The sequence below is a fragment of the Jaculus jaculus genome, chromosome 1 (genome assembly GCF_020740685.1).
Source record: "Jaculus jaculus isolate mJacJac1 chromosome 1, mJacJac1.mat.Y.cur, whole genome shotgun sequence".
NCBI classification, from domain to species: domain Eukaryota; kingdom Metazoa; phylum Chordata; class Mammalia; order Rodentia; family Dipodidae; genus Jaculus; species Jaculus jaculus.
The window spans coordinates 38,688,793-38,714,677 of record NC_059102.1 but is presented as its reverse complement, the minus strand read 5'-3'; the positions used below and the strand labels follow the sequence as shown (position 1 = coordinate 38,714,677).

General features: G+C 47.3%; 2 protein-coding genes across 3 annotated transcripts in view; one reads left to right on the top strand and one right to left on the bottom strand.

The window, feature by feature from the left end:
- Arhgap19 (Rho GTPase activating protein 19) overlaps positions 1 to 2,364 on the bottom strand; it is a 71,753-nt gene extending 69,389 nt beyond the window's left edge. For both annotated transcript variants that reach the window (XM_045131797.1, XM_045131791.1), the window contains exon 1: positions 2,292 to 2,364. In XM_045131797.1, coding sequence (XP_044987732.1) covers positions 2,292 to 2,347 — 56 coding nt within the window. In that variant the 5' untranslated portion in view covers positions 2,348 to 2,364. The remainder of the gene's footprint in view (positions 1 to 2,291) is intronic.
- Positions 2,365 to 19,248: 16,884 nt separating this feature from the next.
- Frat1 (FRAT regulator of WNT signaling pathway 1) lies at positions 19,249 to 20,243 on the top strand. Its single transcript, XM_045159886.1, has one exon. The coding sequence runs from the start codon at positions 19,259 to 19,261 to the stop codon at positions 20,099 to 20,101; it is 843 nt and encodes a 280-aa protein (XP_045015821.1). The 5' UTR covers positions 19,249 to 19,258; the 3' UTR covers positions 20,102 to 20,243.
- Positions 20,244 to 25,885: the final 5,642 nt, after the last annotated feature.

The window sequence follows — 25,885 nt, the reverse complement described above, 5'->3', positions numbered from 1 at the left end:
TCACTCTCTCTCTCTCTCTCTCTCTCTGTGTCTCTAATAAATAAATAAAAATAAAATCTGTATACTATTATCACAAGAGAATATCTATGGTTTAGAAATGACAGACTAGGGCTGGAGAGATGGCTTAGTGGTTAAGCACTTGCCTGTGAAGCCTAAGGACCCGGGTTCAAGGCTCGATTCCCCAGGACCCACATTAGCCAGATGCACAAGGGGGCACACGCATCTGGAGTTCGTTTGCAGTGCCTGGAGGCCCTGGTGTGCCCATTCTCTCTCCCCCCCTTCTCGCTCTCTCTCTCTGTCACTCTCAAATAAATAAAAATTAACAAAAAAATTAAAAAAAAAAAGAAATGACAGACTATATTACTCAAGCATTATTAAAGCACTAGGAATGTAGTAAACACATGCCTCATGAGCACCTCAAGGTTCTCTTTAGTAATATGGAATTGATTAAACAGCTTCAAGTTTAACCCAGCCATTGTGGTAAACTTGCAATTCTAGCACTTGGGAGGCTAAGACAGAAGAACTGGGAATTCTAGCCCTGCCTGGCTACACGGCAAGACCTGGCCCCAAAAAAAAAAAAAAGGTTTTAGTTTCACATAAAATTATGTTAACATCTATTGATACATAAGTAACACTCCCAAAATTTAAATGAGGAGATGGTTAAGCTGGTAAGGTACTTGCCACAAAAGTATGAGGACCTGAGTTCAGATCCCCAGAACTCACTTCAATGCTGGGCAAGCCCCCAGTAACTCCAGTGCTGGAAGAGGAAGAGAAGCAGACCCCCTGGGGCAAGCTGGCTGGCTAAAGTAGCTGAAAATCAGTGAGCTCTGGATTCAGGGAGAGACCCCTGTCTCAACATATAAAGTGGCTAGGCATGGTAATACAGGACTTTAATCCCAACATTTGGGAGGCCAGGGCAGGAGGACTGCTGTGAGCTTGAGGCTGAGACTACATAGTGAATTCCAGGTCAGCCTAGGCTAGAGCTAGACCCTACCTCAAAATAAGTAAGTAAGGTGGAGAACAACTGAAAAAGTCACCCTACATAGACCAATGGCCTTCCCAGCCCTGAGCACATAAACGTGTGCCTACACACATGCACGCACACACACAAATTAAATTCAGTTGGCAATGTCCTTGTAAAGGAACTCAAAGTACTCTTGATACAGAACACTATTTCATTTGTCCTCGGATTTTCATCACAATTCAGGATTTTAGAGTTGGATGAGGGAATGACATTTATCTACCCACTGTATAGTTCCCATGCAAAAACAGCCAACCATTTATGAGTAGACCAAAGAATGAAAAACTCATCCATAATAAAATATTAAATAACATCTAAGCTGGGCGTGGTGGTACATGCCTTTAATCTCAGCACTTGGGAGGCAGAAGTAGGAGGATCGTCGTGAGTTCGAGACCACCCTGAGACTACATAGTGAATTCCAGGTCAGCCTGGAAAAAAAAAAAAATCTAAACAAGCTCATCTTGGCTCGGGAAGAAGCCGCAAGCTCAGTTTCTAAAGATTCTTCGACTCTCCTATTCGCTTAGCCTGGTACCAAAAACACAGCAGATTATGTTACTGGTCTTATGCTGAGACAACCTAAACAATCTCATTCTATTAGATGTTATTAGTCCTCCCCCCAAAAAAAACAAAATTGTAATCAAGACAGATTCAGCCTTATGGTTTGGGTAAGTCCAGATCTTTTCTAGTAACGCTACATCTCAGAGCTTTTTTTTTTTTTTTTTTAAAGAAGACTCTGTAGAAATAGAGTCTAAGTTTCCTGGACTTTAGAGCTGGGATCTGATCTGTCACTTAGACAATGGACTGTCTGCGAGGCTCAGCACGAGGCGCTCTAAAGGGATGGTCGATTTTGTGAAACAGCTTTGATGACGAAGAAGCGGAAGCCGAGTGGTTTAAAAGGCAGCCAGAGGATGCAAAGTCGTTTGGCACCTGACACTGGGATCCTTGCTCGGACTTGAGCTGCCCGGGTGCCCGCTGGAAAGCCCAGTCTGACTGTGGGAAACACGCTGACCCACTCTGGCCCTCGGCGCCCATCACCAAGTCCCCGCAGCACGGGTGGCAGCGCTGGCCGCGGGCCGGTGGGTGCGCTGCCCGTGCCGCGGGCGGACCGGCGGGACCCGCGGCGCCCAGCGTCACCGCCGCACCTCCAAACACCGTGGGAGGAAGGAGCAAAGCCGGGCCCTGCGGGTCACAGTGACTCAGAGCGAGGGAGCGTGTACGACTGGCCCAACAGTCTCGTCTCCAAGGCAGCTGGACCAAGAACTTAGCTCACCTCCGGCTACGGTCGCCAGCTGGCACCTCCCCTTCACTCAGCGCCTCCGCCGCCATCTTCGTCAGCAGAGCCTTTCCCTGTCCCCGCCTCAGGCCCCGCCCCGCGCCCGCAGATTGGCTAAGGTGTTTCCCCTTCTCCCTCGTGATTGGAGGATCCAACTATCCCGCCTACGCCTGAACAGTTCCGTGATACTATTGGTCTATTCAAATATCTAACTGTCATTGGTGGCTCAGCCTGATGGAAAAGAAGAGGCATGACCCTGACTGCTATCGGGACATGTAGTTTCTCGTTTTGACTAACTATCGATTCCGTCGGTTTTAGAATCAAAAGTCAGAAATCCCCAATAACTCCCAGTGGTACAAAACTGTCGAATTTGAAAGTGACTTTAAAAGTCACTTTCCCCCGGTGTGGTGGCGCACGCTTTTAATCCCAGTACTTGGGAGGCAAAGGTAGGATGATTGCCTCACCGTGAGTTCGAGGTCAATCTGAAACTGCATAGTGAATTTAGGTCAGCCTGAGCTGGAGCAAGACCCTACCTCAAAAAAAAAAAAAAAAAAAAAAAAATCAGCCTGGGCTAGAGTAAGCCCTACCTCTTAAAACCAATAAATAGGGCTGGAGAGATGGCTTAGCGGTTAAGCGCTTGCCTGTGAAGCCTAAGGACCCCGGTTCGAGGCTCGGTTCCCCAGGTCCCACGTTAGCCAGATGCACAAGGGGGCGCACGCCTCTGGAGTTCGTTTGCAGAGGCTGGAAGCCCTGGCGCGCCCATTCTCTCTCTCTCCCTCTATCTGTCTTTCTCTCTGTGTCTGTCGCTCTCAAATAAATAAATAAATAATTTAAAAAAAAATTAAAATTATAAAACCAATAAATAAATAGATAAAAGAAGCAGGGTGTGCATGCCTCTAATCCAGCACTTGGGAGGCAGAGGTAGAAGGATCACCATGAGTTCGAGGCCACCCTGAGCCTGGGCTAGTATGAGACCCTATCTTGAAAGATCAAAATAAATAAATGGAAGGAAGGATAAATACAGGAAGAAATAAGTAGGTATGAAGTAAATATTACTTGTTTCTATATGACAGATTTGAGCATCTGTGTGTGGATCAGGGCACCAGTTCCCCACAGATACCCAAGGGACTACATAGTTCAAAGCCTTCTTGCTTCAGGTAGTCACATAGTATAGCAGTGGGTCGCTTCTGTTCTAAATTCCATCGGCTCACTTCCCACTTCACAAGAGACCCCACATAATTTGCTGACCTAGTACAAACCATGGCACCCAAAGCTGTATGACTTTGTTCCTAAATGAGCTTTCCTCTTTCTTCCATGGTAGAAATAACCATAAAGTTCTTGCTTTCACAAACCAATGCTGAGTAGTGAGGCAAATGGTATGAGAATGTTGTAAACTGAAACTTGTTTTTCTTTCTTTTTTTTGAGTCAAACCCAACAGACTGGCCTTTTTGTTTTGGTTTTGTTTTATGTGAGGGAGCAAGACCACAAGAGAGAATTGGTGCACCAGGGCCTCCAGCCACTGTAATTGAACTCCAAATGCGTGCACCACGTGGTACACATATGCATCCTTGCACATTTGCATCACCTTGTGCATCTGGCTTATATGGGATCTGGACAGTGAAACATGGGTCCTCAGTCTTCACAGGCAAGCACCTTAACCACTAAGTCATCTTTCCAGCCCTTCTTTTTTGTTGTTGTTATTATTTATTTGAGAGAATGGGCATGCCAGGGTCTCCTACCACTGCAAATGAATTCCAGGCACATCCACCAAAGCTTTCAGGCTTGCAAGGAAGCACTTTTAACTGCTGAGCCATCTCTCCAGCCCGAACTTTTATTTTTTTAGCTTTTCTCAAGGTAGAGTCTCACTTTAGCCCAGGATGACTGGAACTCATTCTGTCAAACTCATGGCAATCCCCCTACTTCAGACTCCCAAGTGCTGAGATGAATGGTTGTACCACTGTGCCTGGCTTGTTGGTTAGATTTTGAGACAGGATCTTGCTAAGTAGCTCTGACTAGACTGGAACTTACTGTGTAGACTAGTCTGATCTTAAATTTGCAGAGATTCTCCTGCCTCTTGCTCTCAAGAGCTGAGATTACAGAGGTGAGCCACCATGTCTTTGCAGGCAAGAGCCTTAACCACTAACCTACCTCTCCAGCCTATTTGTTTTCTTTTAACACAAGGTCTTAACTCTGAAGCCCAGGCCGGCCTTGAACTCTCTAGATAATTCAGGCTGGCCTTAAATTTATGATCTTCCTGCCTCAGCCTACAAAATGCTGGTATTACAGGCATGTGCCATCATGCCCTGTTCTTGCCCTGTCTTTCACATACTACCCACACAGTTCAGTTTCTCAACAAATAAGCCCTGCTTCAAGGCTTCTGCACACACTGTTGTTTTTGGCTGACCCCCTTTTCACTTGATCATCTTTCAAGTCCATAGCCCCAGTATATAAAGCACAATTCCACCCACTGCCGAACAAGCCAGTGTGGTGTGTCATGCGTGTAATCCCAGCCTTCAGGAGAAGGTAAAGCCAAGGTCAGCCTCCACCACATAGGAGGAGAAAGCCCCTTGACCCCACAGTTTTTAGGAAGACCCTTCACATTTCTCACCACCAGTTATATATTTGTTTCTGTGACTATTGGTTTGATGTGAGCATCTCCAGCAAGGCTTCCTGACAAATGGGCAGAGGTTACATCCACTTTGTTCCCCATGGTGTCTGGCACATAGAGGCTATTCAGCAATTTTTTTTTTTTTTTTTTTTTTTTTTTTTTTGAGGTAGGAGCTCATTTTAGCACTGCTGACCTGAAACTCACTTTGTAGTCCCAGGCTAGCCTCAAACTCACACTGATCTTCCTACCTCTCCCTCCAAAGTACTGAGATTAAAGGTGTGTACCACCATGCCAGGCAAAAGAGGCAATTTTTAAAAACTAATTTCTCAAAACAACCAAAAAAATTAATTTCTTTTGCAATCAATTTTATAGATGTAAGTAATTTATTTTGTTTTTTAAATTTATTTATTTTTGGTTTCTCAAAGTAGGTTCTCACGCTAGCCCAGGCTGACCTGTAATTCACTATTCAGTCTCAGGCTGGCCTCAAACTCACAGCAATCCTCCTACCTCTGCCTCCCAAGTGCTGGGGTTAAAGGCGTGTGCCACCACGCCTATCATTACTTTTTCTTATCTCTCACTCCTACTTTGATGTCTTTTGTGTGTGTGTGTGTGTGTGTGTGTGTGCGACCCTCTGAATTTTGGAGGTTTTCAAGGTAGAGTCTCACTCTAGCCCAGACTGGCCTGGCCACCCTCTGAATTGAATTAGGGTCGCCTGAGTGTGCATAGGCATGGGCAGAGAGACTATTCTGTGGAGCCCAGGGAGTTTACAAGTGACTACACCATCGAAGAAAATGTCTCCCCTTAGGAAAAAATTTTTGCTTGTATATGTGAGTGGTATATATGTATGTATCTGTGGGAGGGGTATACATGTGTGCAGGTGCTCACATACTTGTATATGTATGCATGTGGAGGCCAGAGGTCAATATCAGGTATATTCCTCAATTGCTCCCCGTTTTGTTTTTTTTTTCAGGTAGGGTCTCACTCTAGTCCAGGCTGACCTGGAATTCACTATGTAGCTTCAGGTGGACTCGAACTCAAGGCAATCCTCCTACCTCTGCCTCCCAAATGCTGGGATTAAAGGTATGAACCACCACACCCAGTTTATATTTTTAATATTTTATTTATTTATTTATTTATTTGAGAGAGAAGGAGGGAAAGAGAAGAGGCAAAGAGAGAAACAATGGCTATACCAGGCTCCAGCCACTACAAATTCCAGACATATGAGCCACTATTTTTTATTTTTATTTATTTATTTTGTTTGTTTTTGTTTTTGTTTTTTTTTCATGGTAGGGTTTCACTCTAGCCTAGGCTGACCTGGAATTCACTATGTCATTTCAGGGTGGCCTTGAACTCATGATGATCCTCCTACCTCTGCCTCACGAATGCTGGGATTAAAGGCGGGTGTCACTTATGCCCAGCGAGAAATTTTTTCAAATAAATATAAGCAAGTCTTCAAATTACATTATCCAAACCAAAAAAAAAAAAAGGTTGCTTTTTCTCAACTGCTGAATTTATTTAGGAAGTTTGTTGGATTTGTCCAAGTAGCTGGGCGTGACGGCACACATCTTCAATCCCAGCATTTGGGAAGCAGAAGTAGGAGGATTGCTGGGAGTTTCAGGCCACCCTGAGACTAAATAGTCAATTTTAGGTCAGCCTGGGCCAGAGTGAGACCCTACCTCGAAAAACCAAATAAAGAAATAAATAAATTTGTCCAAGTAATATTGTATTTACCCGGGCATGGTAGACATATGCCTTTAATCTCAGGAGGCAGAAGTAGGAGGATCTCCATGAGTTTGAGGCCACCCTGAGACTACACAGTGAATTCCAGGTCAGCCTGGGCTACAGCAAAACCTTACCGTGAAACCCAAAAAAAATCACATTTTGTTTTATGTCTAACACATCATCTTTATTGAACAAATACATGAAAAGTTACATAAAATTCAGCATGTATCAGCAAAACTTTTCCCTTTTATTTTTCCTAGTGCTGAGAATCAAACCCAGTGATTTGCACGTACCATACTACCTCTGAGCGACACCTTCGTCAGCCCTTCAGCGAACATTTCTGGTTCTGCTGCTTTGATGAAAAATCATAATCTTTTTTTTTAATTTTTTTTGCTTGTTTTTATTTATTTATTTGAGAGCGACAGACAGAGAGAAAGAGGCAGAGAGAGAGAGAACTGGTGCGCCAGGGCCACCAGCCACTGCGAATGAACTCTAGACGCATGCACCCCCTTCTGCATTTAACTAACATGGGTCCTGGGGAATCGAGCCTCGAACCGAGGTCCTTAGGCTTCACAGGCAAGCGCTTAACCGCTAAGCCACCTCTCCAGCCCTCCAAAAAATCATACTCATATAATGCTGGGGAAATATCATAGTAGTTAAAAGCATGGATTCTGGAATTGGTAAACCCAGGTCAAATCCCCGTTCCATAAATTCTAGCTTTGTGTCTTTGAACAAGATTTTTAACTTTCTGATCCCATTTCCACTTATGTAAAATGAGGCCGGGGTAGGAAGATCATTAGCGAATTTGAGGTCACAGACCCTACCTTGAAAAGCCAAGAAAAAAAATTAAATGTGGGCTGGAGAGATGGCTTAGCGATTAAGCGCTTGCCTGTGAAGCCTAAGGACCCCGGTTCGAGGCTCGCTTCCCCAGGTCCCACGTTAGCCAGATGCACAAGGGGGCGCACGCGTCTGGAGTTCGTTTGCAGAGGCTGGAAGCCCTGGCGCACCCATTCTCTCTCCCTCTATCTGTCTTTCTCTCTGTGTCTGTCGCTCTCAAATAAATAAATAAATAAATAAAAATTAAAAAAAAAATTAAATGTGCTAATCTCAGAAAGCTGTTTGGCAACACAGTGTCTGGCATGTACTGAGACCAGATCAGTGTTTGAGATGACATGAAGAACATTCAGGACGCCATCTGGCCTTCTCAGAAAACACATCTTTCTGCCTTGAATTGTGAGGACCAGACATGACAGTGGAGTTACAGCTTAATCAGTTACTCTGGAGAGGAGCGTGTTTCTCCTGAAAACCTACTGTTCAGCTGCTGTGATTGCTGATTAAAAGCAAATATCACTGCTGCATGCTGCAGAAATATGCACTCAGCTGATATCAGTTTCTGAAAGTGTCACAATGCACCTGAGGTCTTTACTCTACCCAGGTACAGATTATCAGCCTAGTGATAAACGTGACTGTCAGCGGCAATTTGTGACAACCTGTACAAGCATCTGAGCTGAACAAAAGGTCACAAAGCGTCCTCAGCCCTCAAGGAGTTCACAGTATACTTGGAGAGACAAAATGAACACATAAAAACCACTCACGGAGCCGGGTATGGTGGCACACGCCTTTAATCTCAGCACTTGGGAGGCACAGATAGGAGGATCACCATGAGTTTGAGGACAACCTGAAACTCCATAGTGAATTCCAGGTCAGTAAGGGCTAGAGCAAGACTCTACCTCAGAAACAAATCAATACATAAAAATCACAAACAAAGCTGGGAAGATGGCTCAGAAGGTACAGGCACTTGCTTGCAAAACCTACCAGCCCAGACTCAATTCCCCAGCCACCCACATAAGACAGATACAAAAAGAGGCACAAGTATGTGATAATCATTTGCATCAGCCCAAACACACATACCCACGCAAAAAGAAAATTAATTCTAGGGGCTGGAGAGATGTCTCAGCAGTTACAGGTACTTGTCTGCAAAGCCTGATGGTCTAGATTCAGTTTCCCAGTATCCATGTAAAGCCAGATCCACAAAGGGATGCATGCATCTGGAGTTCGCTTGCAGTAGCAGGAGGCCCTGGCATACCCATCACTATCTATCTCTCTCACAAATAAATAAAATATGAAATATATATACACATATAGAGAGAGCATTCTAATTATTAAATAAAGGCTTGTTCTCCTAGTTAATTTTTTTTTTTTGTCTGTTTTTGTTTTTTGAAGTAGGATCTCACTCTGGCCCAGGCTGACCTGGAATTCACTATGTAGTCTCAGAGTGGCCTTGAATTCATGGAGATCCTCCTACATCTGCCTCACGAGTGCTGGGATTAAAGGCGTGTGCCACCATGCCCAGCTTTATTATTATTATTTATTTTTATTTTTATTTTTAGAGATAGGGTTTCACTCTAGCCCAGGCTGACTTAGAATTCACTATGCAGTCTCAGGGTGGCCTAAAGTTCATAGCAAACCTACCTATGCCTCTCAAGTGCTGGGATTAAAGGCGTGCACCACCACACCCAGTTAACTTTTTTAAATTTATTTTTATTTATTTGAGAGAGAGAGAAAGAGGCAGATCGAGAGAATGGGCACGCCAGGGCCTTCAGCCTCTGCAAACAAACTCCAGATGCATGTGCATCTGACTTATGTGGGTCTTGGGGAATCAAACGTGGGTCCTTTGGCTTTGCAGGCAAGTGCTTTAACTGCTAGGTCATCTTTTCAGCCCTCCTAGTTAATTTCATATAATCATTTGTTTATTTTTATTTATTTATTTGAGAATGACAGACCAAGAGAGAAGGAGGCAGAAAGAGAGAGAAAGATAATGGGCACGCCAGGGCCTCCAGCCACCGCAAAGGAACTAAACAAATTCCAGACACGTGCGTCCCTTGTGCATCTGGCTAACGTGGGCCCTGGGGAATCAAGCCTTGAACCAAGGTCCTTAGGCTTCACTTGCAAGTGCTTAACCGCTAAGCCATCTCTCTAGCCCTCGTATAATCATTTGTACTAGGAAACATGAAAACCTTCTGAAAACTCAATCCTCAGGTTCCAGGTTACTGTTTACATTTGTGGTGCATCTACAATTGTTTATATGACTTTCTGATTATTGTTGGATTCTCTCACTGCACTGTAGGATCCACAGGTTACAAACCATATTCGGTTTAGCTCACTCAATTGTTTTGGTTGGACACATGAATTGAATCAAAGAACTAATGTGAGTTAGGCACATATCTCAATGTCAGGCACTAACCTAGAATTATCCAGACCCTAGATGGACTCTCCCACACGAAAAATAATAAGTTAACAAATGAAACAATTTTATGTTGGGGGTCTTATGGGAAAACAACATCCCACCCATCCTACTGAACATAATTTTGTTTTGATATCTCTAACATTTCTTTAGGGGTCTTCTGCTTTCCTAACCTCAGTCTGTGTGTTTTGAATGGGGCTGGCCCTACCTCGGGCTATGGGGTTGGAGCAAGTGACTCAGGCTGGGTCAACAAGATAGCTCTACCCCTGAACTGAAGGGTCTTGCACGCTACAGCAGCCCAAGTTGCTGAGGAAAGGAAGTGCAGGGTCTAGGGGAGTCAGCGGTATGGAAGGGCCGAGGCTAAGGGAGCGGCGCCTATCTGAGCAGAGTCAGCTTCCTGGAGGGCTTGCAGCTAGAATGGATGGATCATCAGCTGGAGACTGTGGAAGGATATTTACTATGTAAGGAACTCGGGCATGCTTGAGGGATGGGAACATGCAAGACATATTTGGAAGCTGGCATGGGCCCACTGTGACAGGAGCAAAGGGCTTATGTGGGGGTGGAGGACAGGCTAAGTTGAAAATATGGACCAGGGCCAGGTGTCTGAGCGCAGGATTCCATGTGAAGGAGCTGAGAGGAAGCTCGGGAGGCTGCCCAGACCTATTCCTGTTGGGGGTGGTGGGTAACCCGAGCACAGCTGGGCACTAAGGAACTGATCTGTCAGGAGAGTGGATTAAAGGAAGGAGGCTGGGCCTGACTCAAATGGCTCAAGACCGGCCAAGGAAATATGAAGGGCATGGGCAATGGGATAGAAATAGGGCAGGACTGCTGGCCAGGGCACTAAAAAGGAATATGGACAGGCGGGAGGGAACTGGAACAAGGCAGAGCGCTGGAATGTGGCTCCCTAGAGTCTTTACCCAGCACGTACAAGACCCTAGGCTCAATCCACAACACAGAAAATAAGATAAGGAACAAGCAAGGCAGCTTCCAGAGCTGCGGTACTGGTGTCTGGGGAGTGGTGTGAGAAGATCAAGCTTTGGCACCAATCCAAAGTAAGGTTAAACTGGGTACAATGACACACACCTATAATCTCAGTACAGGGAGGCAGAGTCAAGAGGATCAGGAGTCTAAGGTCATCCTAGCCACATAGCAAGTTTGAGGCCAGCCTGGGCTACATGAGACTCATCTCAAATAAAGGGGGCTGAGGAAATGGCTCAATATATAAGGTACTTCTGAGTACCTGAGTTCGATCCCCAAAGCTTACATTAAAAAAAAATAGACTCTGGGGCTGGAGAGTTGCCTTAGTGGTTAAGTACTTGCCTGTAAAGCCTAAGGACCCCACCAAGGCTCAATTCCCCAGGACCAACATAAGCAAGATGCACAAGATGGCACATGTATCTGAAGTTCATTTGCAGTGGCTGGAGGCTCTGATGTGACCATTCTCTCTCTCTCTCTCTCTCTCTCTCTCTCTCTCTCTCTCTCTCTCTCTCTCTTTCTTCTTCTTTCTCTGTTTGTAGCTCTCAAATAAATTAATAAAATTAAATTTTAAAATCTTAAAAAAAAAAAACTAGACTCAGGCTGGAGGGATGGCTTAGCAGTTAAGGCATTTACCTACAAAGCCTAAGGACCCAAGTTCAATTCCCCAGGACCCACGTAAGCCAGATGCACAAGGGGGCTCACACATCTGGAGTTCATTTAAAGTGTCTGGAGGCCCTGGCAGGCCCATTCTCTCTCTCTCTCTCTGTCAAATAAGTAAAAATAAAAGATTTTAAAAAGAAAAAAAACTAGACTCTGTAGTGCTAGCCTCTGTAATCCCGGTACACCTAGGAGCCAAAGGGAGACAGAGATGGGAGAATTGCCTGGAAGCTGGAGGGCCAGCTAGCCTGACAAACAGTAGCGAACAACAAGAAACAAGGCCTCAAACAAGGGGAAAGGTTAGATCTAGTACCCAAAGTTGTCCTCTGACCTCCACAAACACATCATTGCACATGCATGCCTGCACTCTCTCACATAAACACCCACACAAATGCAAAAAAAAAAGAAAAGAAAGAAAGAGAGAAAAGGAAAACTGAGGTACAAGGATCACTGTGACCTCAAGGCCAGCCTGGTGCTCCAGACTGAGTTCCAAGCCAGCCTGGGCTAGTTAGACCCTATGTCAGAAAACAAAACATCCTTGACACTGACTCTGGCGCTAGAAATTTGTATGATCTTGGCCAAGTTTACTTTATCTCTATGTTCCAGTTTTCTTATTCATAGAAAGGGAATAATAACCAGACATAATGGTGCATGTCTTTAATCCCAGCACTTGGAGGGCAGAAATAGGAAGATCACTAGGAGTTCGAAACCAGCCTAAAACTACATAGTGAATACCAGGTTAGCCTGGGCTAGAGTGAGACCCTACTTCGAAACTCCTCCACAAAAAAAAATACAGTTTTTTTTAGAAGCTGGGCATGGTGGCACACACCTTTTTTTTTAAATTTTTTTTTTATTATTTATTTATTTGAGAGCGACAGACACAGAGAGAAAGACAGATAGAGGGAGAGAGAGAGAATGGGCATGCCAGGGCTTCCAGCCACTGCAAACGACCTCCAGACGCATGCGCCCCCTTGTGCATCTGGCTAATGTGAAACCTGGGGAACCGAGCCTCGAACCAGGGCCCTTAGGCTTCACAGGCAAGCGCTTAACCGCTAAGCCATCTCTCCAGCCCAGCGCACACCTTTAATTCCAGTACTTGGGAGGCAGAGGTAAGAGGATCACTGTGAGTTTGAGGCCACCCTGAAACTACAGAGTGAATTCCAGGTCAGCCTGAGCTAGAGCAAGACCCTACCTTGAAAAAATTTAACTGAAAGGGGATAATAATCCCAAACTCAGACATTATTGGAATAACAAAGGAAGAGATCATTTTTCAGGGTGCCAGGAATAGAAAATATAATATAGATTACAGGTGTGTGCCACCTTGTGCGCATGTGCGACCTTGCAAGCTTGTATCACTTTGTGCATCTGGCTGATGTGGGACCTGGAAAGTTGAACCTGAGTCCCTAGGCTTCGCAGGCTTTAACAGCTAAACCATCTCTCCCTGCCTTTTTTCTTTAGACTCATATCCCCAGAGTTCAGTATGGCTGTTAGAGCTTCATGAGCACAGCCATAATCCAGACACAAAGACAAAAAAAAAAAAAAAAAAGCTGGGCATGATGGCACACACCTATAATCTGGGAAGCTTAAGGTCAGCCTGGGCAATTTTGTGAAACCCTGTCTCCGAAAAAAAAAAAAAAGGAGCAGGGAGCCAGGCATGGTGGTGCACACCTTTAATCCCAGCACTCAGGAGGCAGAGGTAAGATCATGGTGAGTTCAAGGCTACCCTGAGACTATGGTGAATTCCAGAACAGCCTGCACTAGAGTGAGATCCTGCCTACCTGGAAAAAAACAACAAGAGGGCTGGAGAGATGGCTTAGCGGTTAAGAGCTTGCCTGTGAAGCATAAGGGCCCTGGTTCGAGGCTCGGTTCCCCAGGTCCCACGTTAGGGAGATGCACAAGGGGGCGCACGCGTCTGGTGTTCGTTTGCAGAGGCTGGAAGCCCTGGCGCGCCCATTCTCTCTCTCTCCCTCTATCTGTCTTTCTCTCTGTGTCTGTCGCTCTCAAATAAATAAATAAATAAATAAATAAAAAAGAAAAGAAAATAAAGGGCAGCTGGGCATGGTGGTGCACGCCTTTAATCCCAGCACTCAAGAGACAGAGGTAGGAAGATCACTGAATTCCAGGTCAGCCTGGGCTAGAGTGAAACCCTACCTCAAAAGAAAAAAAAAAAGGGAGATGGCGGGGGAAGAAAGGCCTGGGAAAATGGCTCAGCAATTAAGGTGCTTGCTTGCAAAGCTTCCCAGTCTGGGTTCAGCCATCCACCCACACACATAAAGCTAGACAGGCATTCATTTGCACTGGCAAGAGACCCCGGTGTGCACACAGACATACACAAGGAGAACCCCAACGACACACACACACAGTTTGTATGCATGGACCCATGTGTAGATAGATAGATAGATAGATAGATAGATAGATAGATAGATAGATAGATAGGATTTTTTGTTGTTGTTGTTTTTGGTTTTTCAAGGTAGGGTCTCGCTCTAGTCAAGGCTGACCTGGAATTTACTATGTAGTCTCAGGGTGGCCTCGAACCCACTGCGATCCTCCTACCTCCGCCTCCCGAGTGCTGGGATTAAAGGCGTGTGCCACCAGGCTGGCTAATGATTTTTTAATAATTTATTTAGTTGAGAGAGAGAGAAAGAGGCAGATAAAAAGAGAGAACCGGGCGTGGTAGCATACACTTTTAATCTCAGCACTCCCGGCCACCCTGAGACTCCATAGTGAATTCCAGGTCTCCCTGGACTAGAGTGAGACTCTACCTCGAAAAAACAAAAAAGAAGAAGACGGAGGAGGAGAGGGAGGAGGAGGACAAATACAGCCGGGTGTGGTGGTATAGGTTCTTAATCCCAGCACTTGGGAGGCTAAGGTAAGAGGATCATGAGTTCAAGGCCAGCCTGGGCTACAGAGTGAGTGAATCCCAGTTACTATGGTAACTGATCATGTTTCCTAATTTCCAACACTGCCTGCATCTCAGCTAACACAGGCATCCTGACAGACAGGAAGCCTCTAGATCCAAGACTGCCTCCTCCCCTCGGCCACTGTGAGCAATCACACTGCAAGGCCCGCATGGCCTTTCCCACCCACACTGCAGCCCACTCACTAGGCTGCTGCTGTCCCGGGTACTTCAGCCTACGGGATTATCCTAATCAGCTCTGAGATGGGGTCCTCATGAGGCTCTTGGTCAGCACACCATTAGGGGTTTGTGGATCCCTTGTATTTAAATCTCTTCACGCTGATACTTGTTTTTTTGGGGGGTGCAAGGGAAGGAAACCCACTAGGCCAACTGTGACCCAACATCCACCACCCAGGCCATCTGATGCCAGTCTGAGTTGTAGCCATGCAAATAACGCCCGTTTCCTGTTTCTTTGTCCTTGCAGTTCTCATATATCTTTGTGTCAAAATGGTAGGGAATTTGGGGGACACTATTTAATACAGTACATGACATAAATTTCCCATCTTTGGGCCGTGTCCCTCTGAACCCCTATGAGGGTTTTCTCCTTTTATTAATCTATACCACTGCATTGGTGTCAGACCAAAGCCACCTGGCCATGTTAACCACTACAGGTTCAGGTACCTGTATAACCAATGGCTGATTATCTTCCTTACAGCATTAGAAGCTTAAAGACTTTTCAACTTTTGTCTTCCACAACAGTTCCATTAGGAAGTGTTTAAAGCCTCATTTGAGGCTGAGGAGATGGCTTAGCAGTTAAGGCACTTACCTGTGAAGCCTAAGGACCCAGGTTCAATTCTCCAGTGCCCACATAAGCCAGATGCACAAGGTGACACGTACATATGGAGTTTGTTGGCAGTGGCTAGGGGCTCTGGCATGCCCATTTTCTCTCCTGATTTGCCTCTCTCTCAAATAAATAAATATATATAAAAGCTAGGCATGGTGGCGCACGCCTTTAATCCCAGCACTCAGGAGGCAGAGGTAGGAGTTCATTTGCAGTGGCTGGAGGCCCTGGCTTGCTCTCTCTCTCTCTCTCATGAATAAAGTAAAATTAAAAGTTTAAAAATAAATAAATAGGGCTGGAGAGATGGCTTAGCAGTTAAGGTGCTTGCCTACAAAGCCAAAGTACTCAGGTTCAATTCACTAGAACCCACGTAAGCCAGATGCACAAGACAGCTCATGCATATGGAGTTCGTTTGCACTGACTGGAGGCCCTGACTTGCCCGCTTTCAATCTCTCCCTCTTTCTATCTCTCAAATAAATAAAGAAATTAATTAAAAATAAAGAGATATGAGCTGGGCATGGTGGCACATGCCTTTAATCCCAGCACTCGGGAGGCAGAGGCAGGAGGATATCCATGAGTTCAAGGCTACCCTGAGACTACATAGTGAGTTCCAGGTCAGCCTGAGAGCTAGAGTGAGACCCTACCTCGAAAAACCAAAAAAATAAAGAATAAAAATAAATAAATACAAAGGGGAAATTGGGAGGAGGGAGCATATTACCATGGGATATTTTTCATAATCATGGAAATTAATAAAAATTTGAAAAATAAATAAATAAATAAAATTGCCTACAGTAAGTTAACTCACAGTCAACTTCGAGGACATTCTTTCCCCCTGGAGGGAAATGCACCTGCCAACCTTGGGGCAGGGGTTCATGTTCCCTCTCCTCCCTCTCCCCCCAACTATCAGTCCTAGCCCTTCAGAAGGGTGTCACACTATTGGTCCCCCATTTCTGAGGCTGATAGATCCTAAAATTTTATATATATTTTGTTTTGTTTTGTTTTTGCTTTTTCACCCTAGCCCAGGCTGACCTGGAACTCACTCTGTAATCCCAGGCTGGCCTCTCATCCTTGGAATAACCTACCGAGACCCTTCTTTCCTACTATCTGGCTCTCTAAGATCCAATTGCCTCTTTTACCCCCCCCCCTTTCTGTATCTGACCTCCTGTTCAGTATTTTATTCATTTTTACAGTGGACCTTTAAACTACTTTGTCCAAATCTAAAGCTCATGGGTTCAAATGATCCTCCCACTGCCTGTGCACCCCGCTATTGTGCTTGGCTCCTGCTCAGTACTGAAAGGCGGCTTTACACTGTCTTGTATATAGTCCAAACTCTCTAGCTCGGCTTCTCTGTGTTCCTCTTTGAGCTCTTTATGAATAATTTTTTAAACTTTATTGTACAATGCACATATTGTAAATTCACTCATTCTACATCTACATGAGCTTTTTGCATATGTATTTGTGTTGTATGTCTGTGTGTGCACTGCACTGGTAGGAATAGAACCTGGGACCTCTTAATGATTTTATTCAATTTTTTTTGTTTGTTCATTTTGTGTTTTTGGTTTTTTGAGGTAGGGTCTCACTCTAGCCCAGGCTGACCTAGAATTCACTATGGAGTCTCAGAGTGGCCTCGAACTCATGGCAATCCTCCTACCTCTGCCTCCCCAGTGCTGGGATTAAAGGCATGTGCCATCACGCCCGGCTTGGTTTCTTTCTTTTCTTTTTTACAAATTTTGATTAACAATTTCCATGATTATAAAAAATATCCCATAGTAATACCTCCCCCCCTTCACTTTCCCCTTTGAAACTCCACTCTCCATCATACCCCCTCTCATCTCAGTCTGTCTTTTATTTTGATGTCTTGATCTTTTCCTCCTCTTATGATGGTCTTGTGTAGGTAGTGTCAGGCACTGTGAGGTCATGGATATCCAGGCCATTTTGTGTCTGGGGAGAACACTTCGTAAGGAGGCCTACCCTTCCTTTGGCTCTTACATTCTTTCCGCCACCTCTTCTGCATTAGACCCTGAGCCTTGGAAGGTGTGATAGAGATATTACAGTACTGAGCAGTCCAGTCACTTCTTTCCAGCACCATGATACCTTCTGAGTCTTCCCAAGATCACTGCCATCTGAAAAGAGAAGATTGTCTACCAAGAGTGAGTGTACCGGCTTGGTAGGGTCTCACTTTAGCCCAGGCTAATATGGAACTTTCTATGTAGTCTCAGGGTGGCCTTGAACTTATGGCGATCCACCTACCTCTGCATGGGTCACCACGTTTGGCTGATTTTATTCAATTTTTAGGTTAAATTTTATTAAATATTTTCATGTAGATATTATCCTCAGGATGACTTTTTTTTTTTTTTTCAAGATAGGGTCTCGCTCTAGCCTGGCTGACCTGGAATGTAGTCTCAGGGTGGCCTCGAACTCACAGCGATTCTCCTACCTCTGCCTCCCGAGTGCTGGGATTAAAGGCGTAGTGCCACCACCCCCGGCAGAATGAATTTTTTAATATTTTATTTTTATTTATTCATTTATTTAACAGAGAAAGAGAGAGAGAATGGGCGTGCAGGGGCCTCCAGCCACTGCAAACGAACTCCAGACAGGTGCGCCCCCTTGTGCATCTGGCTAATGTGGGTCGTAGAGAATGGGACCTGGGTCCTTTGGCTTTGCAGGCAAATGCCTTAACCGGTAAGACATCTCTCCAGTCCAGTGGGCCAGTCTTTAAAAGTCAACCTGAGGGCTGGAGGAATGGCTTAGTGGTTAAGGCATTTGCCTGCAAAGCCAAAAGACCTCAGTTCGATGCCCCAGGACCCACGTAAGACAGATGCCCAAGGTGGCACATGCATCTGGAATTCATTTGCAGTGCTAGAGACCCTGGTATACCCATTCTCATTCTCTCTCTCTCAAATTAAAAAAAAAAAAATAGTCTGGCCTACCAAATTCCCATTTCCAAGCATTAGGTTTGGAAATTATTCCTGTGAGGTTTACGTTCCTTTTTTCTTTGTATTATGCATATGCATATGCATGTGGAGGCCAGAGGTGTATGTACCTCAGGTGTTTTCCTCAACCTAGATAGAGCTGGCCAATTCTGCTACTCCACCTGGAACTCACTCTGTAGCCCAGGCTAGCTTCGAACTCACGGAGATCCTCCTTCCTCAGCTGTGAACCGCCACGCCCCGCAGGCTGGGCTAATTCAATCTTTAAGATTTTCCACGTTACAGCCTACCCCCGCCCCAGGAGCTAGCGACCTCGAGCCACCCAGCCCCGCGGGTCTGCGCTGCTCCCACACGCGCAGGCGCCAGTCAAGATCCATTCTGAGGCCGTTTTGTCCTATTTGCAACGTAGCCATCACCAAGGCACGACCTTCCCGCTGTCCATCGCTGTCAACCACTGTTTTCCCTAATGTAGTCTCACTCCTTCTATTTCTTTTCCTCGCCAGAGCCGTCACGCAGGCCTTAAAAAAATAAAAATAAAAATAAATTAATAAATAAGCAAACGCCGGAGCGACAGCAGTTGACATGCTGAGGGGGAAGAGTGTGAGGAGGTGTAAGTGTAGGCGTTTGTGTGTGGACGGAACCAACCGAATCCACCGGGGTGTCCATCTGCTGGAATGCCAATCACCAAGGGCTGAGCGCGCCACAGTCAGCTCTCCAAGGCACCCCCGCAGGCAGCATGCATAAAGATGCTGCTCGGGGACAGCCAGGCTTCTCTCGGCAACCCGGGCCCCTCCGGCTTCCCGCTGCCCAGTACCGCACCTCCCGGGCCCGCGCGGTGGTAGGAGCCGCGCGACGTCACCCATTGTTTACAAATCAACCGGAGCCGGCAGGATTCCGGCTCCCGCGGCTGCAGGCGCGCGGCCCGAGTGCCCGGTGGCCCCGGCTTCCGCGTCCCCCACCCCCGGCCCCAGCCCCACTCCCGGCCCCGCTCCCGCCTCCGCCTCCGCCTCCGCCGTGACCCGCCGAGCCGGCGGGCAGCCGAGCCGCCAGCGACGCCCGCGGAGCCTCGGGGGCCGGGGCGGGGGGCCATGCCGTGCCGGAGGGAGGAGGAAGAGGAAGCCGGCGAGGAAGCGGAGGGGGAGGAGGAGGAGGAGGACAGCTTCCTCCTGCTGGAGCAGTCGGTGACGCTGGGCGGCTCGGGCGAGGTGGACCGGCTGGTGGCCCAGATCGGCGAGACGCTGCAGCTGGACGCGGCGCACGACAGCCCGGCCTCCCCGTGTGCGCCCCCCGGGCCGCCGCCGCCGCAGCCCCCGAGGCCCCAGGCGGCGCTGCCGGCGGCCAAGGCCCGGGCCCCCGCCGTGCCGCTGCTGCGGCCGCTCGGGTCGGCTGAGGCTGGGGGCCCGGCGCCCCCGGGGGCCCTGCGCTGCGCCCTGGGGGACCGCGGCCGCGTGCGGGGCCGGGCTGCGCCCTACTGCGTGGCGGAGCTCGCCGCAGGCCCCAACGCGCTGTCCCCACGGTCCCCTCAGCCCGGCCTTGATGGACCTCCCGGAGCTGGCAAGCCAAGCATCCCTCAGCCGCTGTCTGGCCCGTGCCGGCGAGGATGGTTCCGCAACGCCGCTGCGTCTCGCCGCCTGCAACAACGGCGCGGGTCCCAGCCCGAAACCCGCACCGGCGACGACGACCCTCACCGGCTCCTGCAGCAGCTCGTGCTCTCGGGAAACCTCATCAAGGAGGCGGTGCGGAGGCTTCATTCGCGACGGCTACAGTTACATGCCAAGCTTCCCCCGCGGCCACTCCTGGGGCCTCTGTCCGCCCCTGTGCACGAGCCCCCTTCGCCCCGAAGTCCTTGCGCGGCCTGCAGTGACCCTGGCCCGTCCGCGAGGAGGGCGCAGCTCAGAACTGGGGACGATGTTCTTGTCCCTGGTAGCTAACTACCAGGGTGGCCACAGCACTGGCCTTGACTGGAGGGCCAGGGGTTCGCCCTAGGGCTGCAACCCAGCTCAAGCTGATAGAGACCTGGTTCTTTTGGAAGCGAGAAAAATCTGCTGAGGAAGAGACGAGGGGATGGGGGGGGCGGGGAGACTGAGGTCGAGGGCCTCAAACTATTTGAAATTTAGGACTTAAGCCTATTTAAGGCAGGTTTTATGGAAAGCACCGCAATCTGCCAGTAGGAATCCTTATTTGGTGTGACCCATCCTGGCCACGCAGTGTCCAGTTCCACGCAGACTCGGGGGGGGGGGGGCCTACCAGGGACCACGTGGTCATGGTTCATGCTTCTCCGGATTGCCCAGCGTTGGAACGACGGATGATGGCCCCAGTTACTTACTTTACCTTTCTTTTCAGGGCTGGTTCCTGATCCGCTTTAGGGGAGGGAAAGACGTGAGCAGACCGTAATTTCAGGGAGTACCCCAAAAAGTCACGCTTGAACATTTCCGACACTTAAAAGATCGTCTGATTATCTTTTTGTGGTGCTGGTTTTAATGTAGACCATGTGGTACCATGAAAGGGCCTTCTGGGATTGCAGTACCTATGCCTCTGTCCCCTCTTGCAACTGGTTGCTATTAGAGTGTGGGATGTGGGGGAGGCCTTTCGCCACAAGTAGAGCTGGGAGGCGGCGTGGGGGGGGGGGTGTCGGGTGATGCAAAGAGTATGGTGAAGTGGAGAGTGAATCCTCCGTCCTGTCTCAAGCGTGTTTTCCCAGGGGGTCCGCGCCCCTCCTCATGGGTTCAAGGTCACTATTTCCTGGACATGCACTGAGTTGCGGGGCTCTAATGGGAAGAGTAGAAACCCAGCTGTCTGTGCTGGCCGCGAGCGCCAGAGTCTCTCGAGGACACACGCGCCGCCTCCGCGAGTGGGAAGAAGGGGGCATGCAGGACGCCTGTGGTTCCCCCCAGCGGCCACCGCCCCTGGCTCCCCCCACCCCCAGCTTCTGGCTTTCACAGAAATGGCCCTGAGACACTAGCTCAAAGTCCCACCTCACCCCCTGGGCTCCGCAGCTCTCCTCAAGAGGGTGGCATTGGCGATCCCGGGGGCCCAGGAGAGGGCCTGGGGAGGAGCCACGTGACGGGCACTCCAGGGACACAGCCGCTTATAATGGGCTCTCTGGGGCCATTTGCAATGACAGCTGCAATTCCCTGGATAGAGTTGGCTTCCTCCCTCTGGCCCTCCCCCCAGCAGTGCCAACCCGCCTTTGTAAGTAAAAGAAGCCCAGATGAAATTGTGACCCTTCCAGCGGAGAAACTGCAGGCGTTGCCTTTGTGCTCGGGGTGAAGTACTTGGAAATGCTGTTCACTCATTCTGAGCAACCGCCTCATTTTAGTTTTATAGTCAATGGCTTGTTCAGCGTCCAGATGTGGCTATTGACATATCTACACTTCGCAGCGGAGTGTCTGAAATTGTGGCTGTCCTGATTATAGGATTTTAACTTAACTGAAATAACTGTTTTGAATAAATGTGTTGGGGTTTTTTGTTCACTTTTATTTTCTACTTGCCGCCAGTGGGAAAGATGTACAGAACGCGTTGCTCTGATCTCCATAAACATGAAAACACTTGAAATCTCTGTCAGCCTGGCTGCGAATGGTAATTAGAGGCCTTTGTGTCTGAGCAGCTCACTAGTTAGAGGAGGTCTGCGCAGCTGGGTGTGTATTGGTGCTGGCATGAAATTAAATGAAAGGGAGGTCAGTTTTTGGACCAATGCCATTCACCAAACTTCATGGCCTTTGGACTAATAGTCAGGGATGGTGATGGTGAGGAAGCTCCTGTGACTGACAGCGGAGGACATCAGATCCACCAGCAATATATCTGGGACATTTACCCCGCCTTTTTTTTTTTTTTTTTTTTAATCCTTTCTAATGTGGCCATCAAGTGAGCTGTTGGTCAGAGGCTGTTAAGATGCAAGCCTGAGCCGTGTGTGGTGGCACACGCCTTTAATCCCAGCACTCGGGAGACAGAGGTAGGAGGATTATTATAAGTTCAAGGCCACCCTGAGACTACAATTCCAGATCAGCCTGAGCTGGAGTGAGACCCTACCTCGAAAAACCAAAAAGGAAAAAAAAAGACGCAAGCCTGAGGGTGGGAACACTCACTGGCAGTTTGTTAAAGGACTCCTCTCCTCTGTCCTTGGCATATTTACTACCATCCTGTCCCAGTAGTGATACGACAGCCTATCTCTAACCCTCCTGTTCTGAGGTACCTCAGTCTCCTCCATCAAGGAAGAAGCTAGGCTAGGTAACAAAAAGGTTACCTAGTGTTTAAGTCCATTTTTATTCACTTTTTATTGACAGCTTTCATAAGTATAGACAATAAACCATGGTAATTCCTCCCTTACCCATAACTCTATTTATGAAGTGGAGAGGGGACCTCAAATAAATTGCTTAATCTCTGCGGGTTCCTGTGTCCTCATCTTGACATCAGAGAGATACTGAGACACAGGGTCTTACACACAGAGTGTGTGATGGCTGACTGGCATATACTAAGAACAGTATCTAGTCCTTTGGCCCTTTCCCAGGACTGGCTCTAAAGTAGCCACTGACTGGTGTCCTCACTTTCTCATGAGACAAGACAAGCCATGATCCTGAAGCCCTTCCTCCAGGAAGTGCTTCATGACTTACATCCTCATTGTCTAGTGTCCTCTGAGTCTCAGTATTCCATCATTTCTCAGACACATAAAACACGACAATCTCTGAGGAGTATCTTCCAAACACATCAAGTGGTCATTTTCCAGGACCTACCCAGCAATGGAAAGGTGATTATGGAGGTTCAAAGAACGCTGAGGAAGGGGCCTCCAAAGGTGCAGTGCCCAGCATGTAGGGAGAGTGATCAGGGCTTGCTTACCCTGATGTGGGATGAACCCTTCAATTTTCAGCCCAAATTCTTAGTTATAGAAGACCTCATGGGTTCAGACCATAGAGCAATCTGGAGCTTTCTCTTCATCCCAAATAGGAAAATAGGATTACTCCTATAATCCCAGCACTTGGGAAGCTGAGACTGGAGGACTGCCATAAATTCAAAGCTAGCTTGGGGTACAGAATGAGACCATGTCTCTAAGTAAATAATAAAAATAAAGCTAGTCTTAGCCTTAGTGCTCATACAGTGCACTTTCCTTTAAAAGAAAACAAAGCCGAGCACACGCATTTAATCCCAGCACTTGGGAGGCATAGATAGGTAGGATTGATGAGAGTCCAAGGCCACCCTGAGACCATAGAGTGAATTTCAGGTCACCCTGAGCTAGAATGAGACCCTACCTCAAAGACAAAAAAAAAAAAAGTGGTGGTGGTGCAAACCTTTAATCCCAGCACTCGGGAGGCAGAAGTAGGAGGACTGATGTGAGTTTGAAGCCACCCTGAGACTAATAGTGAATTCCAGGTCAGCCTGGGCTAAAGTGATACCCTACCTCAAAAAAAAAAAGGAAGAAAGAAATTACTGAAAGCTGGGTGTGGTGGTGCATGTCTTTAATTTCAGCACTTGGGAAACAAAGGCAGACGGATCACTGAGTTTGAGGCCACTCTGAGACTACTACATAGTGAATTCCAGGTCAGCCTGGACTAGAGTGAGACCCTACCCTGAAAAACCACAAAAAAGAAATAACTGGAGAAAAGGTATTATGTATGATGTACTTGAAATGTACTACAATTTTCTAAGTCTTTAAAAATCTTGCCTAGGCTGTGACCTGGGACGACTCAGAAGGTATAGTGCTGGAAAGAAGTGACTGGAGTCCTGAGTAACATCTTGATCACACCTTCTAAGGCTCAGGGTCTAATGCGGAACAGGTGGCGGAAAGAATGTAAGAGCCAAAGGAAGGGTAGGACTCCTTACAATGTGCTCCCTCCAGACATAAAATGGCCTGGATATCCATGACTTCATAGTGCCTGACACTACCTACACAAGACCATCATAAGAGGAGGAAAAGATCATAACATCAAAATAAAAGAGACTGATTGAGATGAGGAGGGGATATGATAGAGAATGGAATTTTAAAGGGAAAAGTGGGGGGATGGAGGGTATTGCCATGGGATATTTTTTATAATCATGGAAGATGTTAATAAAAATTGAGAAAAAAAAATCATGCCTAGGGGGCTGGAGCCATGGCTTAGCAGTAAAGGTGCTTGACTGTGAAAACTATGGGCCCAGGTTCAATTCCCCAGTACCCAGGTAAACCAGATGCAAATGGTGGTGTAGTGTTTGGAATTTGTCTGCAATGTGGCTAGAAACCCTGGCATATTGATTCTCTCTCAAATAAATAAATAATTTTTTAAAATCTTGCCAGGGAGCCGGGCATGATGGCACACACCTTTAATCCCAGCACTTGGGAGGTCAGCCTAGGTTAAAGTGAAACCCTACCTCGAAAGAAACAAAAAACAAAACAAAAATCTTGCCAAGGGATGGAGATGTTACTCAGTGATAGAGCTGTTGCCTAGCACATGCATGACCCCTTGGATCCATTGCCAGCAACACACACACACACACACACACACACACACACACACACACACACCTGCCAAGGTGAACACCACAGCATGGCTGTAGTTCCAGCAAGAGCATTGCTTGAGCACAGGAGTTTTAGACCAGCCTGGACAATATAGCAAGACCCTGTATCCAGAATAAATAAACATAAAATAATAGGGTGTAGTGGCTCACGCCTTTAATCCTAGCACTTCGGAGGCAGAGGTAGGAGGATCACTGTGAGTTGGGGGCCAGCCTGAGACTACATAGTGAATTCCAGGTCAGCCTGGGTTAGAGCAAAACCCTACCTGGGAAAAAAAAAAAAACAAAAAAAAACTTGCCAATTAGGGCTGGAGAGATTGCTCAGTGGTAAAAAGGTGTTTGCTTGCAAAGTGTGCCAGCCTGGGATTTGAGTCCACACGTACCCATGTAAAGCCAGGTGCTCAAAGCAGCCTACGTGTCTGGTGTCTATTTGCAGCACCAAGAAGCCTTGGTGTGCCCATACTTTCACTCTCCCTCTTCCTCACCCTCCCTCTCTTCACAAGTACAATTTTTTTTGTGTGTGTGGTTTTTCGAGGTAGGGTCTCACTCTAGCCCAGGCTGACCTGGAATTCACTATGTAGTCTCAGGATGGCCTCGAACTCACAGCAATCCTCCTACCTCTGCCTCCCAAGTGCTGGGATTAAAGGCGTGTGCCACCACGCCCGGCTCACAAATATAATTTTTTACAAATCGATCTTGGAATCTGGGTGTGGTGGTGCACTCCTTTAATTCCAGTACTTGGGAGGTAGAGGTAGGAGGATTGCCGTGAGTTCAAGGCCACCCTGAGAATACAGAGTGAATTCCAGGTCAGCCTGGGCTAAAGCAAGGCCCTACCTCAAACAAACAAACAAACAAAAAAGAATTCTTAGAGAAGAATCTAAGAAAGGAATTGGGCCTTAGAGCCAGGTCCTAGGACCAAATGAGGTAGAGCCCTGGGCCTCGAACTCATGGTCCTTGGCTCGGAAGGTGCAGGTTCCTCTCATGTCACGTGATGTCAGGGAAGCGCCGGCTTGTAGTGGATGGCAGTGACTGCTGGCTCCTGACACCTGCTCCTGCAGTGTCACATGCCGTGGACCTGGCGCTCCATATCCCTCTGCTTTGCAGTCTTGCTTATGCGGGTTACTGTTGTGACTTAGCTGGTTGTACAGTTCTATGACCTCATTGCCATCCCATGATTCACAGACAACACCTCTCCCAATCTGCAACTCAGTTAACTTATTGAAGTCTAAAGT